This window comes from Elephas maximus, chromosome 22 (genome assembly GCF_024166365.1).
Source record: "Elephas maximus indicus isolate mEleMax1 chromosome 22, mEleMax1 primary haplotype, whole genome shotgun sequence".
Lineage (NCBI taxonomy): Eukaryota > Metazoa > Chordata > Mammalia > Proboscidea > Elephantidae > Elephas > Elephas maximus.
The window spans coordinates 61,231,744-61,251,664 of record NC_064840.1 but is presented as its reverse complement, the minus strand read 5'-3'; the positions used below and the strand labels follow the sequence as shown (position 1 = coordinate 61,251,664).

Here is a 19,921-nt window from a genome sequence, read left to right as displayed (position 1 = left end):
TCAAAAATGTATAGAACACTTAGACAGGATGTCAGTAAGGAGATACAGGACTTGAACAACACTGTAAACCAATTATATGCATATATAGAATATCCAATAAAAACAGTAGCAGCAGAATATCCATTCTTTTCCAGTGTACACTAATCATTCTCTAGTATAGATCATATTTTAGGTCATAAAATAAGTATCAATAAATTTTAAAATATTGAAATCATACAAAGTGTTTTTGAAATCAAAAAGTGCAGGAAAAGTGGAAAATACACAAATATATAGGAATTAAATGACAGACTATTAAGGTACTAATGGTTCAAAGAAGAAATCACATGGGAAAAAGAAAGCACATCATACCAAAGCTTATTTGATCCAGTGAAGGCATTAGTCAAAGGGAAATTTATTTATAGTTACAAACACCTACATTAAAAAAGAAGATCTTAAATCATAACCTAACTTTACACTTTGAGAAACTAGAAAAAGAAGAGCAAACAAAGCCCAAGCATAGCAGAAGGGAGGAAATAGTACAGATTAAAGACAAATGAAATAGAGAACACAAATAAAATAGAATCAACAAAACCCAAAGTTGGCTCTTTGAAAAAATGAACAAAATTGACAAACACTGAGCTAGACTGACAAAGAAAAACAGAGAATGTGCAAATAAATCAGAAATGGAAATGGGAATGTTACTACCAACCCTAAAGAAGCGAAAAGATTATAAGAAGGACACTAGAGGAAATTTCACCTCTGACACCACTGCAACAAAAAAAAGCAGACGGTAAATACAGCCTACCTTCTAGCCACATAAACATAAAACCTCATACCCGGTGCCTATTTACTTCAGTTCTTTTACCTGATACATTCTATCTGGCTTTGAATAAAAAATTACAAGGCATGTTAAAAGGCAAAAAACACAGTCTGAAGAGCGAGAGAGCAAGCATCAGAACCAGACTCAGGTATGGCAGAGATTTTAGAATTATTGAGCAAGGAATTTAAAATAACTATGAATAATATGCTAAGAACTCCAGTGGAAAAAATAGACAACATACAAAAATAGATGGGTAATGTAAGTAGAGGTATGGAAACTCTAAGACAGTATGGAAAGAAAAGGCTAGAAATCTAAAACAATGTATCAGAAGTGAACCCTGTCTTTTATGGTCTCATCAGTAGACTGGAAAGAATAACAATAGTAATAATGTATTCAGTGATTTAGATTATGAACAATTGAAATGAATGACAGTAATGTTACAAGAGATGGGAGGGAGAAATTGAGCATGCTGTGTTATAAGCCACTTGCACTACCCATGAAGTTGTTGTTAGGTGCCGTCTCGTCGGTTCCAACTCGTAGCGACCCTATGCACAATGGAATGAAACGCCACCCTGTCCTGCGCCATCCTCACAATCGTTGTTATGCTTGAGCCCATTGCTATAGCTACTGTGTCAATCCATCTTGCTGAGGGTCTTCCTCTTTTTCGCTACTTCGCCAACCATGATGTCCTTCTCCAGGGATTGATCCCTCTTGATAACATGTCCACACAGGAAGACTCAATATTGTTAAGATGTCAGTTCTTCCCAACTTGATCTATAGACTCAATGGTATTCCAATCAAAATTCCAGCAACTTATTTTATGGTTAGCAACAAACTGTGTTTAAGGTTTATATGGAAAGGCCCCAGAATAGCCAGTACCATTTTGAAGAACAAAGCTGAAGGACTGACACCACTTGATGTTGAGACTTATGAACTACAGTAATCAAGACAGTATGGTATGGGTGTAAGAATAAATAAATAGATCAATGAAACAGAACTTTCTGAGGGCCCAGAAATAGATCCACACAAATACGTTCAACTGATTAGGAGTAAAGGCAACTTAATGGAGAAAGGATAGTCTTTTCATCAAATGGTGCTGGAATGCCTGGATATCGACATTGAAGAAAATGAATCTAGATACAGGCCATAAAACTTTCATGAAAACTGAGTAAAATTAGACATAGAGCTAAACTTAAGAAGCAGAATTATAAAACTTGAATAATTTTAATGAAGTCCAACCTACCAATTTTTGTTTGTTCATGCTTCTGGTGTTGTATATAAAAAGTCATTGCCAAACCCACGGTCAAAATGGGATTAGGCCATTGTGCTCCATTGAGTTTTTATTGGCTGATTTTACAAGATCATGTAATTGGGATTTTTTTTTGGCCTGATATTTAAATTATGTATCCATACTGAGGAATTAAAACACATACCTACACATTTTCTATTTAGCTTTTCATTTGGTCTCCTTAAACAAAAAGTTTTCCAAGAAACAAACCTGCTACACTGTAAGAATTTATGTAGATTTTCAAAATAGGTGATCGTGTGTGTGTGTGTGTGTGTGTGTACTTGCATGTAACATGGTATGTCTGTTTTAGCCTGATACTTAGATATCTAGCAGTGAGATATGGTTAAAATAGGCAGTTGTTTATTACAAAAAAAATTGACAGTTTTTAATTTCCTGTTTCCTTTATTACAGTAATTCAGACATTGCACCAGAAAGCTGTTGCTGTTGTTATTAGGTGCCCTCCAGTCGACTCCGACTCATAACGACCCTATGCACAACAGAATGAAACACTGCCCGGTCCTGCGCCATCCATACAATCCTTATTATGCTAGAGCTCATTGTTGCAGCCACTGTGTCAATCCACCTCATTGAGGGTGTTCCTCTTTTCCACTGACCCTGTACTTTGCCAAGTATGATGTCCTTCTCCAGGGACTGATCCTTCCTGACAACATGTCCAAAGTATTTAAGATGCAGTCTCACCATTCTTGGTTCCAAGGAGCATTCCGGCTGTACTTCTTCCCAGACAGATTTGTTTGTTCTTTTGGCAGTCCACGGTATATTCAATATTCTTCACCAGCACCGCAATTCAAAGGCGTCAACTCTTCTTCGGTCTTCCTTATTCACTGTCTAGCTTTCACATTCATATGATGCCACTGAAAATACCATGGCTTGGGTCAGGTGCACCTTAGTCTTCAAGGTGATATCTTTGCTTTTCAACACTTTAAAGAGGTCCTTTGAAGCAGATTTACCCGATGCAGCACCTCATTTGATTTCTTGACTGCTGCTTCCATGGCTGTTGATTGTGGATCCAAGTAAAATGAAATCCTTGACAGCTTCAATCTTTTCTGAATTTATCATGATGTTGCTCATTGGTCCAGAAAGCTATAATGTGGAAAATATTGCTAAGAACTTCACCAGCAAATGGCCTATTTTAAGAAAAGAAGTTGTGATTTATAACCATTATGTTACTTCTGAAGGCATTTAAAAGTTCAAAAGTCTCAAAAATAAGCCCACGTAAATGCTAACAAGCGGCCATCTAAGATGCGTCAATTGGTCTCAACCCACCCGGAGCAAAGGAGAATGAAGAACACCAAGGTCACATGATAACTAAGAGCCCAAGAGACAGAAAGGGCCACATGAACCAGAGACCTACATCATCCTGAGACCAGAAGAACTAGTTGGTGCCCGGCCACAATCGATGACTGCCCTGACAGGGAGCACAACAGAGAACCCCTGAGGGAGCAGGAGATCAGTGGGATGCAGACCCCAAATTCTCACAAAAAGACCATACTTAATGGTCTGACTGAGACTAGAGGAATCCCGGCGGTCATGGTCCCCAAAACCTTCTGTTGGCCCAGGACAGGAACCATTCCCGAAGACAACTCAGCAGTCATGAAAGGGACTGGACAGTGGGTAGGAGAGAGACGCTGATGAAGAGTGAGCTAATTATATCAGGTGGACACTTGAGACTGTGTTGGTATCTCCTGTCTGGAGCGGGGATGGGAGGGTAGAGAGAGTTGGAAGCTGGCAAAATTGTCAGGAAAGGAGAGACTGGAAGGGCTGACTCATTAGGGGGAGAGCAAGTGGGAGTACGAAGTAAGGTGTATATAAACTTATACGTGACAGTCTGACTTGATTTGTAAACGTTCACTTGAAGCTCAATAAAAGTTAAAAAAAAATAAATAAATAAACCCACGTGTGCAAAAGCACAGGCTCCAGTGTGATTCTGCGTGTGCAACAGCCAGGCGTGGGTGGGCGCTCCTGGGGCTGCAAACTCTGGAGTCGGTGTGACCTCAGAGCTTGGGCCAGGCGGGGTGCCAAAGAGCTGCTCCCCACAACTCCCAGCCCCTGCTAGTTTCCCCTCCTTCTCCGGGGCAGTGATAGAATGTCCAGAGCCCAGTGGTCTCGAGCTGTTGTCTCGCTGCCCCCAAGGGCCACAGGCCTGTGGCGAGGTTCCGCCCCCAACGGCCCGCCGCGGGCCTGTGGCGAGGTTCCGCCCCCAACGGCCACCTGCCAAGGACAGGCCAGCCGGCCATGCAATGCTGTCTCTGCTGCTGCTCCTCTCAGGCCTAGGCCGGCTGGCCTATGCAGACCAGAGTAGGTAGACCTGAGCCCCATAGCAGAGCCATTTTACTCAGGGCCCAGGATTGGCGGGAGTCGTCCTTCCTGCCCTAGCACCTTAGGCCGGCCTGGGAAGAGCCCCAGGCGCCTCTCTGGGGAGGTCGAGGAGGGGCACCTCAGAGCCCGCCCGCCCGGGTTCGGGATCCCGAGCCGCCGGGCATGCTGTTGGGCTTCGTGGTTGGGGGGCTCAGAGAACAGGGACAGCTGTCTTGGCACTTGTGGACCCTACATGAGAAAGAGGTATCTCCTGGGGAGGTGGGAGAAGGAGGGAGCCGGGATGGGGTCCGGAGACCTACTGCCAGCGCACCTTCACTGGCTCAGTGCAAGCCACAAAGTGTCTCTGGACAGAGGTAGGGTGATAACTCCCACTTCTAGATGTTTCTCTCCCTGGGACCCTATGGAGGATCATGTTTTGGGGTGTGTGTGTGTATATGTGCGTTGGGCTGGGGAGGTGAAAGTGTGATGGGAGATGAAACAATAAAGAAGAATAAGGACATTGCTGTACACTGAGAAGTGTTTATATATGTTTTTCTCACTGCAGATTCTGAAGAACCACTTCTGCAAATTACAGTGCCACAGAAGATTTGGACAACAGACAGAAATGATGATACTTCAAAAATGCATGTAATTACAAAATCACTTTCTTCATTTTTTTTTTTAATTCAAGCAATATTCATTAAGCATTTACAAAGTATAATCACTATGTAAGGCTCGAAAGATACGATGATTAATAAAATACATTCCTTGATGCACAAAGTATTTACAAATGACAGTCTACTCACCCAAGAATAATAATTCCTTGTGTTTTCCTAACTCACTGCCACCACACTACTGCCCCATACTGCCCTGACCACACACATGTGGCACTCTGCTCACACTTACGCTGAGTCCCTGTTACACCATGGGGTCAATTTAGCATATCTGTTTTCCTTAACATATCTGTTCTGCTCCATTGTACACTAGAGGTATGGCACCCCCAACCAACACTAGAACATGACAGATGTTCAATAATTGTTCGTTGAATGAATGTTTGATACATTTCCATATAATAAATATATATTCAGCCAACTTTTAATGAACATGTACAGTATTCCAGACACTACGAAGAGAAATAAACCACAGCCCTGCATTCAAATGAATTACATAATGAAGTAGGAGAACCCACACACATAAATAAAGCAAACAAGTGCAACAAAATGTTACATAAGCAATAATTGAAAAAAAAATATGTATATACATCTGAGTTTCAAAGGAGGAAACATAAATTCTGAGCAGGTAAAGGAAAATGGGAAGTGGTCAGAGAACGTTTCCTAGAGGAGAAGATTTTTAAATTGCTTCAAAGAAAACCAGATATTTGCCAGGTACGCAGCATGGGGAGGGGCATTCCAGGCAGTCTAGGCAGAGTGTAGCTTGAACAAAGGCATGAAATAGCACGTGTTCTTTGGAACAACAGTTAAGTATGATTGGAGTATATTATATGAAGGCAGGCCCAGGAAGAAATAGGAGCAAAGAACTAAAAAAGAAAGGGAGAGATTAGATTAGGACGAATCTTATTTTCTGAACTAAGTAGTAGTAGCAAAAGGGGAGCTACTAAGGAATTTTTAGGAGTGGAAATAATGTGTTCATATCTGTGTTTTAGGAAAAAGGATTCTGATAGAAACATGTCAAATGATTTGAAAAGAAGCAAGATTTCAGGCAGGGAAACCAGTTAGGAAACAGTAACAGCAACAACTCTTGGTGATAGTTGATAAGGATGGACAGAGTGGAATGTATCAAAGAGATGCTAGGATGATAGAGCCTAAAAGACTTGGTGATTGGTTTGACAAGGTGAGGCAGAGGGAGAGTTCTGCCTAGATGACTGACAAATGGAAGTCAGTGAAAATTGGGAAAACCAGAAGTGAAGCAGATTGGAGATAAATACACTGAGTTCAGTTGGGACATGTTTAGAAGGTACTCGTGATACGTGAGAAAAACATCTTGCAGGCAGTTGGATATATGTATGATTCGGGATTGCAGGAGAGAAGCCTGGTAATTTGGGAATGGACGTGTTTGAGATTGCTCAAGGAGAGCATGGAGAAGAGAGAACAGGGAGGGGTGACAGGCAAAGCTCTGAGGAAGAGCAGAATTTCTGGGTGGGCAAAGGACATGAAGCCAGTGAGTGGAGTCGTGACGGAAGTTTCAAGAAGAACGTACTGGTCAACAGTAACAACTGCCAGAGAAAGGAAAAGTTAGGTGGAATCCGGAAAGAATCCATAGGATTTGGAAGTTAGAAGCAATTAGAGCTCTTTGCCAAAGCAGTTTTAGTTAGTGTAGTAGTGATGGAGGAGAAAACCTGGGAGAATTAGGCTGAATAGTACATAGGAGGTAAAGATGTGACAGCAAATTTTAAAGTATTCTTTTTATGATATTGATTGAAAAACAATGGGGAAAAATTGTGAATTGGCTGCAGAAAGTTTTTTTTTAAGACGAGAGAAACTTAAACATATCTGATATTTACAAAAGCAGCAGAGACAGAGGCTGATGATAGAAGTGAGAAAGAAGCACAGCGACAGAACCAGGGGGAGGTTCTGATTAAAAGCAAAGGTAGGGGAATTAAATCAGAATAAGAAAAGGGAAAAATGGAAAAGATGAGAGAAAATTTAGAAAAGCACGTAGGTATGGGGATGAAAGGCAAAGGAACTTAAAGAGCCTGCATTTTCTTTTTCAATTTTATTGTGTTTTTGGTGAACGTTTACACAGGAAATTAGTTCTCATTTAACAATTTCGGTACATATTGTTCAGTGACATTGGTTACCTTCTTCACAATATGTCATCATTCCTGTTATTTCCATTTTGGTTGTTCTTTTTCCCTTAATCTAGCTTCCCTGTCCCCCCTTGCCTTCTCATTTTTGCTCTAGGGTAGATGTTAACCATTTGGTTTCATCTAGGTGATTATTTAGAGGAGCACATAATTTACTTTATGGGCCAATCTGCCATTTGGCTGAAAGGTGACTTCTGGGAGTGATATCAATTCCAACTTTAAAGAGTATTTCAGGGTGATAGTCTCACGGGTTCATCTAATTTCTACCGGTCCAGTAAATCTGGCCTTTTTTTGGGAACTTGAGTTTTGTTCTACATTTTTCTCCCATTTTCCCTGGGTTCCTGGTCAGTAGTGGTAGCTGGCACCATCTAGTTCTTCTCGTCTCAAGGTAGGTGATGTCGTTGTTCGTGTAGACTCCTGGTTCTGTAGCCTAATTTCTTCTTTGAATCTTTGGTTTCCTTCTTTCTCTTTAGCTCTGGAGTAGTAGAGACCAATAGTTGTATCATAGATGGCCACTCACAAGCTTTTAAGACCCCAGATGCTACTCACCAAATTCAGATATAGAACCTTACCTTTATGTACTATATTCTGCCAATTGACTGAGTTGCCCCATGAGACTATGGTTCTAGGCCCTCAAACCCAGTAGACCAAACCTGTGAGATGCTTGGTTGTGTCCAGAACTGTCTCTAACTGTGCCTGCATGTGCTTTATTTTATATTTGAACATACATAGAGCACACATAAACGTGTATATACCTATACCTACAGTTATTCATGTATACCTTCCTGTACATTTATACATCTATGTAACCAAACACTTATTTTTTAGTTGTCATTACTGTTGTTCCAAAATTGTATATCCCCCAATGAACTTTTTGAAATAAATTTCCAGATAAATTGTTTGCTGACATTAGTACATATATCACAGTTTTTCAGTGTTATCTTTAATTGTGTCTATACCCTTCTATTTGTGCTCAAACACTTGTCTTTACTATGGTCGTGCTGGGCTCACTACTTCCACATTCAGAGCCACATTTCCCATCACCAAAAATATCAATTCCCTAAGTTCCAAAGCATACTTACCTCCCCCCTTTTTCCCTGGTAATCACCAATGAATATTGATCTGTCTATATTTATCTGTTCATATCTTCTTATGAAAGAGGAATCATACAATATTTGTCCTTATATGCTTGACTTGGAAACCCTGATGGCAAAGAGTTTAAGTGCTATGGTTGCTAACCAAAAGGTCAGCAGTTTGAATCCACCAGGTGCTCCTTGGTGACTCTATGGGGGCAGTTCTACTCTGTCCTATAGGGTCGCTATGAGTCGGAATGGATTCAATGGCAATGGGTTTTTTATGCTTGACTTATTTCACTTAGCATTATGCCCTTCGATCCATCTATGATTGTGGACTCATCATTGTTCTTTATGGTTGCATTATATTTCAATGTGTATATGGACTACAACTTGCTTATCCATTCATCTGTTGATGGATGCTTCCTTTGTTTCCATTGTTCTGCTATTGTGAAGAAAGCGGCAATGAACTTAGGAGTGCATATATCTGGTTGTGTCAGTAATTTTAGGGCTGTAGGATATATTCCTAGGAGTGAGATTGCTGGATTGGAACGTAGCTCTATTTCTAGTTATTTTAAGGAATCGCCAAGCCATTTTCCATACTACCATTTTACAGTCCCACCAGCAATGAATAAATGTTCCAATCTCCCCACATCCTCGCCAACATTTGTTATTTCCTTTTTTTTTTTTTTTTGGATCAGTGCCGTTCTAGTATGAGTGAAGGGGTATCTCATTGTAGTTTTCGTTCGCGTCTCTCTAATGGCTAATGATCTTGAGCATCTTTTCATATGTTTGTTGACTGCTTGGATGTCTTCTTTGGTGAAGGTTCTGTTTTTGTCCTTTGCTCATTTTATAATTGGGTCATTTGTGTTTTGGTTGTTGAGTTATTGAAGTTTTCTATAAATTTTGAAGATTAGACCGTTATCTGATGAGCCTTTTCTGAAAATTTTTTCCCAGTCTGTTGGTTCTCTTTTTACTCTTTTAATGAGAAGTTTATAATTTTTATGAGATCCTACTTATCTATTTTGTCTTCTATTTGTGCATTTGTTATAATGCTTGTTATCCTATTTTTTACAGAAGATTAGGTCCCATAGTTTTCTTCCAGGAATTTTATGGTTTTAGGTTTGATGTTTAGGACTTCTTCCTTCAGTACCATCGGTTCCTGATCATATGCCACCTCTTGAAATGGTTGAATATCGACTAATTCTTTTTGGTTAATAACTCTGTGTATTCCTTCCATCTTCTTTTGATGCTTCCTGCATCATTTAATATTCTCCCCATGGAATCCTTCACTATTGCAACTTGAGGCTTGAATTTTTTCTTCAGTTCTTTCAGCTTGGGAAACACTGAGCATGTTCTTCCCTTTTGGTTTTTCTATCTCCAGCTCTTTGCACATGTCATTATAATACTTTTTGTCTTCTCAAGAGGCCCTTTGAAATCTTCTTTTCAGTTCTTTTACTTCATGAATCCTTCCTTTTGCTTTAGCTGCTGGACGCTCAAGAGCAAGTTTCAGAGTCTCCTCTGACATCCATCTTGGTCTTTTCTTTCTTCCCTGTCTCTTTAATGACCTCTTGCTTTCTTCATGGATGATGTCCTTGATGTCATTCCACAACTCGACTGGTCTTCAGTCACTAGTGTTCAATGCATCAAATCTATTCTTGAGATGGTCTCTAAATTCAGGTGGGATATACTCAAGGTCATATTTTGGCTCTCGTGGACTTGCTGTGATTTTCTTCAGTTTCAGCTTGAACTTGCATATGAGCAATTGATGGTCTGTTCCACAGTTGGCCTCTGGCCTTGTTCTGACTGATGGTATTCAGCTTTTCCATCATCTCTTTCCACAGATGTAGTCAGTTTGATTTCTGTGTGTTCCATCTGGCGAGGTCCATGTGTATAGTCGCCATTTATGTTGGTGAAAGAAGGTATTTGCAATGAAGAAGTCATTGGTCTTGCAAAATTCTATCATTTGATCTCTGGCATTGTTTCTATCACCAAGGCCATATTTTCCAACTACTGATCCTTCTTCTTTGTTTCCAACTTTCGCATTCCAATCACCAGTAATTATCAATGCATCTTGATTGCATGTTTGATCAATTTCAGACTGCAGAAGCTGATAAAAATCTTCTATTTCTTCATCTTTAAACCAAGGGGTTGGTACGTAAATTTGAATAATAGTTGTATTAACTGGTCTTCCGTATGGATATTATCCTATCACCGACAGCATTGTACTTCAGGATAGATCTTGAAACATTCTTTTTGACAATGAATGCAACACCATTCCTCTTTGAGTTGTCATTCCCAGCATAGTAGATTATATGATTGTCTGATTCAAAATGGCCAATACCAGCCTATTTCAACTCACTAATGCCTAGGATATTGATGTTTATGTGTTCCATTTCATTTTTGACATTTTCCAATTTTCCTAGATTCATACTTTGTACATTCCAGGTTCCAATTATTAATGGATGTTTGCAGCTGTTTCTTCTCATTTTGAGTCGTGCCACATCATTGAATGAAGGTCCCGAAAGCTTTACTCCATCCACATCATTAAGGTTGACTCTACTGTGAGGAGGCAGCTCTTCCCCAGTCATCTTTTGAGTGCCTTCCAACTTGGGGGGCTCATCTTCCAGTACTATATCAGACAATGTTCCGCTGCTATTCATAAGATTTTCACTGGCTAATGGTTTTCAGAAGTAGACTGCCGGGTCCTTGTTCCTAGTTTGTCTTAGTCTGGAAGCTCAGCTGAAACCTGTCCTCCATGGGTGACCCTGCTGGTATCTGAATACTGGTGGCATAGCTTCCAGCATCACAGCAACACAGAAGGCCCCACAGTACGACAAACCAACAGGCACGTGGGGGAAGAAGTCAGTTTATGTTTCCCAAATTGGAATGGCCAATAGATAACACCTTAGGCTATGGCAGACCTGTTTCTTCAGTGATTTTTTATATTTTCAATTTAAAAATTTCATTTATTCTCTTTACTTTGCTGGAAGATTGAAAGTGATAATGCCGATAAAACCCTGTGCCTCTGATTAGTTGTTTTAATTATTGTCCATAAAGATGAATACCTCAGTCATTTGGTACACGAAGAGGAAGTCCCCAAATGGGAGAATGGGTTTTAATAATCTTTTCACTACTGTGAGGCAGCAGCCATTTGGCAAGGAAAAATTTTATCTAAATAGTAATTAACACATAGGAAAATCTTGTAGATGGGGGAAGCTGTATAAAATCCATGAGTCGGAATCTACTGCATGGCACAGAACAACAAAAGTGTGGAAATGGACCACTTGGTGGTAGCTGCTGGACAGTTTGAATTTGTATAATTTTATCTGGGTTATAAGTGTGACAACTGAGCCACAACTGTTTGAGCAAAATTAAAAAAAAAAAAATTTTCCCCACCAGTACCTTTGTGTAACTTGGTTCTTTTTATCTGCTCCTTGATGGGTGTGAGAATGGTAGGTTTTTAAAGAGGCCATACCAACGAATTTTGGAAGTGCCTGAAGCCGCTTATGGCTCTTCCCTGTGCCGCCATCCGGATGAAGTTGCCCTCCCTTTAGGTTCTACTTTTCTGCCTCAAGAACTTGGTTTTGTTTCACGGCCAAAGTTTCTGTAGTTAGCCGATAAAAATTCAAATAAAGTTCTTTAAATTTTTTTGAATAGCACAAATAACTAAATTCTGATTTAAAGCTGCCTCTATATAGCAACCATTTTTTTTTTAAAGCTTCAGGTCTGTGCAGCAATTTTTTGTTTGTAATCTATTTTTAACAGTTTCACTGTTTGAGGTAAAAAAACTATTGTCATGTCTCAAAATTGTGGCTATATACAGTTTTTACACTTTTCCAAGAAGTTATTTGATGAGTTCTACTCAAAACATGTAGTTCTGTTGAAGCTTTAATTTAGTTCCACTGGAAACCCTGGTGGCATTGTGCTTAAGTGCTACAGCTGCTAACCAAAGGGTCAGCAGTTCAAATCCACCATGGGCTCCTTGGAAATCCTGTGGGGCAGTTCTACTCTTTCCTATAAGGTCGCTATGAGTCAGAATCGACCTGATGGCAATGGGTTTGGTTTTTTTGGGTCGGCAAAACTCCAGCTATAGCACCCAGTAGTAAGCCATAGCGAGTAATTGGCTTCTGCCCAAGTCTTTTTAACTGTTTAACTCTTTTAATGAGTCTTTTGAACTCCAGAAAGTCTGGAGAACAAAATACAAATGCAACAGTGTTTATAAAAGCTATTACACAAAAACACCAATATCCAGAGAGATTAAAATGCTTAGAGAGAAAAATATAAATTGGGAAAATACTAGTAAATAGACAACATGAATACAGATAGTGCCCGCTTTTCAAAAGTTCACCTTATGCCACTTCACTTTTATGAGAAGCCTACGTTAGTACTTGTTTCTGCTAACCAAAAGAAATCTGAAGAGGGTTTTCTCTTTTACAAAAGAAAGGTGAAAAGGGAAAATAGCGTTCAGCAATAGAGCCACACTCATTCTCACTCCTTCAGGGCCAGCAAGACACTGAGTAAAGTGTCTACGCGTTCACCACCCGTTTTATAGAGAGCAGCTTGACTAAACTCTTCCGTTCAAACTACTCCACCCTTAGTGAAAGACCCAGCCACATCTATTGAAAAGCCTGGTGACATATAAATGCACCATGCATCTCGAGATCCCATCATCAACTTGTCACTCCCTGTGCTTTCTCTAACTGTAGGATCCATGAATCAATATTAATCCTGCTCTTCTATGGAATTCGAGCCCCGGCCCTTCAGCCCAGCCCCATGTGGCATTGCCAGCTAGGCTACCGCGGCTACTGTCGTCACCACCACCACCTCTCAGGCTTCCAGTGTGCTCGCTTCCCGATTCTGTGGAGTGAAACTATACCGTGCAGACATTGTTTCCGTTTCTGGATGAAAACCCCAGGTTTTGCTCAGTGTAACTTGTTACAGCCAATGAACCAAGAGGCTGAGGTGGGAGATCAGAAAGACAACTTTACTTCATTGTACAAGGAAAGGAGCAGTTGGGGCTGTTGCCTCTAAGACTGCCTGCAGCCAGCGTGAGGAGGTGGACTTTTATCGAGAAAACACAAGGAAATGCAAATTCATCACGAATATTCAGGATTGGCCTTCAGGCAGGCACCCAGAGCTTGGGGATGACTATGCATTTTCTTTAGACAAGGGTTTGATCTCCCAGGATGGAGGAAGGGATGAATTTTTCTTCATTAGGATGTTAAGTCTCCAGCCAGAGGTGGGTTGAGGCCATCTATGCCCATCCTGTGGTTATCTTGCCAAGGACAATTTCAGAAGAAAAGGCTGCTTATTTTGCTTGGTGTAGGAGGGAAAGTCAGAGCAGGTGTCTCTTAGAAGGGTTGGGCTCGAAGCAGCCTGTTTCATTTCTGCTTTATATAGGCCACATGTCTGTCATTTCATTCCTGCTTTTTTTTGCTATATATTAGTGTTAGTTTAGGTTTTACATAGGATTTGGTAGGTTATTGTTTGGATCTAGTAATCGCTTCTTCGCTTTGGCTTTTTGGCTTACAGAAGGTTTCAAAGGAATGCTGTACTTTCGAATAGCAGGGAAAACCTGTATGCAGAGACGAGGACATTCCCCCACAGCCAAAAGAGAGAAAAAGCATTCCCTTAGAGCTGGTAACCTGAATTTGGACTTCTACCCTCATAACTGTGAGAAAATAGATTTCTGTTTGATTAAACCACCCACTTGTGTATTTTTGTTATAGCAGTACTATGTAACTAACATACCAGGCTACTTTAGATTCACTGAATTTGTTTATGGTCTCAGAATACCAATTAAAATATACTTTTAGGGCTCTTTAGATTTAGTACTGTGTTTCGTGTTGGTTTGTTTGTTTGTTTGTTTCTAATTTGTCCTGAAGATAAACAATCTTTTTCTAAAGAGAATGAGTTCTATTGGGGTCGCTGAAATTCCGAATTATTGTTAGTTAAGTGGTTTCAGAGATTTAACAAACCTCTGGGTCTGAGGACCAAATGTACTTGCAGGCATGCTTGCTGAAGTGAGTGATGGGGGGGCGGGGAGCTTCCACTTCCTCTTAATGTATAGCCAATTTCTTAGTTTCCTCTTTCAGGAGCAATCTCAGATCCTAACCAAGAACACAAATCTGTTCTGGACTTGAACCAGGAAGGTGTCTGTCTGTCTTAGTTACCTAGTGCTGCTATAACAGAAATACAAGTGGATGGCTTTAATGAAGAGAAATTTATTCTTTCACAGCCTAGTAGGCTAGAATTCTGAATTCAGGGCGCCAGCTCCAGGTGAAGACTTTCTCTTTTGGCTCGGGGGGAAAGTTCTTGTCATCAATCTTCCCCATTCGAGGAGCTTCTCAGGTCCAAAGGATGCGCACTGCTCATGGCATTCCTTTCTTGGTGGTGTGAGGTCCCCTGTCTCTCTGTTTCCCTCTCTCTTTTATATCTCAAAAGAGGTTAGCTCAAAACACAATCTAGTCTTGTAGATTGTCCTGCCTCATTAACATAAAAAAATTTTTTTTTTTTTACATAGCTCTCAGTAATCCCATCTCGTAAACATCATAAAGAAGGATTTATTACACATAGGGAAATCATATCAGATGACAAAATGGTGGACAGTCACACAACACTGAAAACCATGGCTTAGCCAAATAGATAATGCCTGTTTTTGGGGAACACAATTCAATCCATGGCAGTGTGTATCCATAGAACCAATTTGTCTTAGTCCTGATGAGACAGGGATCTTTTTCTTTTCTGGACTCCAACCAGAAAAAGTAATTACACTTCTCTGGATTCTATCCAGAAGTTTCTTGGATTTTTGACTGAGAATGGGAATTCCCTTATTCAAAAAGTCAAACCAAATAAACTCAGAGAGCTGCAACACAATCAATAGGGTAGAGCCCAGAATTCCTGAAAATGCATTGGTAAACCCCAGGTGTCAACAACAGAGCCAGAGACCTTGAACAGCTGGGCGGGTGCTTTGCCTTACGCTTGTCCCAAGGCTCACAGAGTCTTCTATGGATCCCACTTCTGATGCCAAATTGCTGTTAGAAAAATATTCTCACGGAGTGAATTTTATAGAGTTTATTTTGCTTTCTGACAGTTTCATGAACCAGCGGCATAGCTTCAGTGAGACTTGCTCCTCTGGACACACAAAAGTTAGGAGTTTTTATAAGATATAAAGCAGAGAGAGAGAGAGATTGGGAAAACAAACAATAAACCATGTAAGAGCAGGAGGTACAGAGAGTCTTACTATTTGTCTGAGTCAAGATAAACTTAACTTTTCTGTATCTTTAATCATTTCCTTAACTGTAAAATAGGCTTAGAAGAGTCCTATCTGGCTTATATGAATATTGTGAGACCATGGAAGATGTTTTACAAAGTGCTTAGCCATTTGCATAGAACTTATTTTTGTGATTGTTCTGTTAAAAAAATAAATTCTTGAATTAGCTCAAAGGAATGACACAGTATTCCATTGCTTGATTATTTAATGAACAATTTGAAAATTGGGACACTATCTCTCCTTGCAAGAAGAAAAATGTTCCTGGGGACTGGAGATTTTACAGAGGGTTAAATACAAGTTTGTTTTGCTTAATAAATACAAGTTTCCATGGTGACAAAGTTCATAAAGGTTACTGATTTATCATTTAAAAAAAAATAACTCTGGGAAGTCTGGCTATTAACATGTTTGTAGCTCTGAGACCCCTTGAAGATAAGTTCGAGGGAACACGTGGTCTTTTTCATTTAACCACAGGTAATGGACTTGTTATTGACTACAGTTTTAGGCTGGATAAAACAAGTTAATGCTTCCAAGTAGTTTCCAGTTTTGTGTGAAAAACAAGTTAACACACCTGCAGGCAAGATTAGAATAGTTTTGTAGTTTGGGGCCAGGCTTTTTTAGGCTTGTAGGTGATCGAATTAAATTGTCTATTTTAAGTTTTATTTCACAGTTACACGTAAGGTACAGGTACAAAAGTTTGAAACTCAGGTTTCTTCCTTCATTAACGGGGTATATGACCATTTCATTACTTGAGATCCAGGAGGTAGAAGACAAATTATGCATCTTTATTCTCAAACAGTAAAGTAAACATACTAGTATTTCTCCTTTATTCTCTCATTGGAGAATAAACCAAACCAACCCTGTTGCTATGGAGACTCTCAAACTAATAGCGACCCCATAGGACAGAGTAGAGCTGCCTCATGGGGTTTCCAAGGCTGTAATCTTTAGGGAGGAAACCCTGGTAGCATAGTGGTTAAGTGCTACAGCTGCTGACCAAGACGTTGGCAGTTTGAATCTGCCAGGTGCTCTTTGGAAACTCTGTGGGGCAGTTCTACTCTGTCCTACAGGGTCGCTATGTTCTACCCTGTCCTACAGGGTCGCTGTGAGTCGGAATCAACTCGACGGCAGTGGGTTTGGTTTTGGTTTGAATCTTTAGGGAAGCAGACTGCCACTTCTTTATTCTGCAGAGCACTGGTGGGTTTCAAATGCTGACCTTTCTGTTAGCAGCTGACGGCTTAACCATTGTGACACCGGGGCTCCTTGTTGGAGAATAAAGATGTATAATTTGTCTTTTACATTACATTCTGGGTGCTAAAAGAAGGAGCCTGGGTGGCATAAGGTCAAGCATTGGACTGTTAAGCGAAAGGTTGGTGGTTCGAACCCACCCAGCGATTCCCTGGGAGAAAGACCTGGCAATCTGCTCCCTTAAAGATTATAGCCTAGTAAACTCTGTGGGGGCAGTTCTGCTCTGTCACGTGGAGTAGCTGAGTGGAAAGAGACTCCGTGGCATCTAACAGCAACAACTAAAAAAAGTAACATTTTATTGCTCTTTTTCCTATATAGTTTGAAGCAAATATAGCTATAAAACCCATTTGGAATAAATAAGATTTTGGGGCGCATTTATAATAGTTGATCACTGGAAATTACAGTTGCATTTTATTCTTCAGAACACATCGTTAAATTTTATGTGAATATAAAAATTAAGGTTTATTTTATCAAAGTAAACTTCAATGGGTTTAAAGTTAAAAATATAAAGAAAACTTAAAAAGTAAGCTGGTGCAGCTATACCAATATCAGACGGTAGAATTTAATGTAAGAAACACTTCCAGAGGCAAAAGGGATATTTATTATTGATAAAGGTATGGGTTTATTGGTACAATATCACCACCCTAAATCTTTTTGCCCCCACCAATGCTCCAAAATACACAGGCAAAAATTACAGAAGAAAAGGAAAGAGAAGCAATGCCACAATAATTTTTGGACATACCAACACACCTTTTTCCATAGCTATAATGTTACAGAGACAGGATAACACAATTAAGGAGCTTTTAAAATGAGGTATATAGAAAAGCACCCAATGACAAAATTCACGTTTCTTTGCAAGCGGATGAACATTTACCAGAATTAACCATGCACTAAACCATAAAGAAAGCATATTTGATGATGATGTCATAGGTTGCGTTTCTTGGGATGTAGTCTAAGATTTGTGTGAAGCAAGTTAATTATGGAATGCCCTTGTGATTATCACCTCTGGAGGAGGGGAGGAAAGGAAGCAGGAATGGGGAGAGGGAGGTATTAGATGACAATTGAGTCTTAAAATTGCGAAGCTGGGATATGCCATCAGAAGTATCCTGAATTGGGATGAGAGGCCTTCTTATTAAATGTGGGCCGTCCCTGTAAGTCCTGAGGTGATCTTTTCAGCTGATGCCCTTCTCAAAGGGTACAGAAGTTCAGGACTTTTTGCTTCTAGCAATCTAAACAGCTGCGGGGTAGGAAGGCAGAAAGTCAGTAGTCTTAAAAGCAGGTGTTTTGGTTTCCTAGTGCTGCTGTAACGTAAATACCAGTAGTGGATGGGTTTTAAAAAAACAAAAATTTTTTCACAATTCAGAGGGCTAGCAGTTCAAATTCAGAATACTGGCTCTAAGGCAAGGTTCTCTCTGTGTTAGGTCTGCGTGAAGATCTATGTTTCCTCCAGCATTCCAGGGTTCCTTGATGATCTTGGTGTGGCCTGGCATCTATCTACCCCCATTTGTGCTTGCTTGTCTCTTTGTCTATGCTGTTACTTGTAACTCAACGGAGATTAGATTTAGGACATTGATAGGACCTCATCAGTATAAGTTATAACATAGAAAACCCTGTCCCCAAATGGGATTACATTCACAGGTATAGAAGTTAGGATTACAACATATATTTTTCGGGAACACAATTCATAACGGGGGTCTATGTTGTATCATTTAATTTTCAATTTCTTCTGGGCTGGAAACTGCAGAAGATTCAAAAAAATTATAAAATTCAAGTTTCTCCCAAGATTACTCAACATTTCTAAGTGTAGCCTTCATTTGAAATCCAAATCTCATTAAGATACTGAATAAATGCTAATACTAATGTTTAGTTTTGAAGTAGATGTAGACTTCTCAATTTTAATTGAATTTAATTATGGCTATCATATACCCTTTATAAGACTGAAGAAGATAATATAATTAAGTATGTGTATATATTTTGTTAAGTGAAAGACTACATACATTTTAAAAGAATTTATTATGAAATTTTGGCTTTTTTTCTTTTGTGTATTTGGAATTTCTAGTAATTACTTTCTCTTTGAATATCTCGCTGTAGATCGCTTATGTCATCAAAATTGATGAGAAAATATACACTTTTCATCTTGAAAAACAGTAAGTAGCCATTTTTTCCATACAGTTGTTTTTAGTGTATATTTTTAAGCACTTACATTCTCTTTTTTCTACTTTGACTCTGTGAGGAAACCAATATTAATAACCTCGTGTGTATCTTTCCACAGTTTTCTATTCTAAATTCCATTTAACCTCTTCATAAACAGTATAGAAAGATACAGGCAGAAATTTTATTTTTACAAAATTGTCATTATTCTAGATACAGTATTTTGCAACTGGAAGGTCTTATTTATAAATAAAGCCTAGTGTTCATTTTCTTGCTCTATGTATATATTTCAGCTCATCCTTTAATTACTACATAACATTGCATAGCACATAATTTTGATAGGAAAGGAGGGTATTTCTAGGGATTGCCTCTATTGAGTCAAAAACATTATTGTACATATATTCTTATATAGTAGACCTTTTGTTTTGTAGACTTGATATTAAGTTGGTTTCTGGATAAAGGAGTATGAGTAATAATAATAACTGTAATTATAACAAATGAGAGCAACAATTGTGACTGACATTTATTGAGTACATACCGTTTTCTAGGGAAATGTCAAAGCAATTTTCATGTATCAACTGGTTTCTGGTTTTCACAACAATTTCTAAGGTAGACTTTGTTTATTACTCACGTTTTGTACTATTTGAAATTTGTAGAGATATTGCCAGGATACTTTTAGAAAAGCCAGTAGCAATTTAGATCTCCCTAAGTTGCATATTTTTTTTTTTTTAAGTTGCATGATGCAGTAAAAACTATATCTCTTTTTAACTTCAGTTTGTGTTTCCCTAAATAATTTCCTAAAACATTTATTGACTATTTGGATGTTCCGTGTAAGACTTGCCTATTTCTATCATTTTCTCATTATTTTTTATGTATTTTTTCTTATGGATATCTAAAAATAAAAAAAGAAAAATTTTGAGAAAAATGTAAACAATTATGTTATCTCAAATGA

General features: G+C 39.2%; 1 protein-coding gene across 1 annotated transcript in view; it reads left to right on the top strand.

The window, feature by feature from the left end:
* Positions 1-4,191: 4,191 nt before the first annotated feature.
* The window catches only part of LOC126065484 (A disintegrin and metallopeptidase domain 3-like), a 118,009-nt gene continuing 102,279 nt past the window's right edge, over positions 4,192-19,921 (top strand). The window contains exons 1-3 of the mRNA XM_049865505.1: positions 4,192-4,403; positions 4,490-4,777; positions 13,010-13,180. Coding sequence (XP_049721462.1) covers positions 4,192-4,403; positions 4,490-4,777; positions 13,010-13,180 — 671 coding nt within the window. The remainder of the gene's footprint in view (positions 4,404-4,489; positions 4,778-13,009; positions 13,181-19,921) is intronic.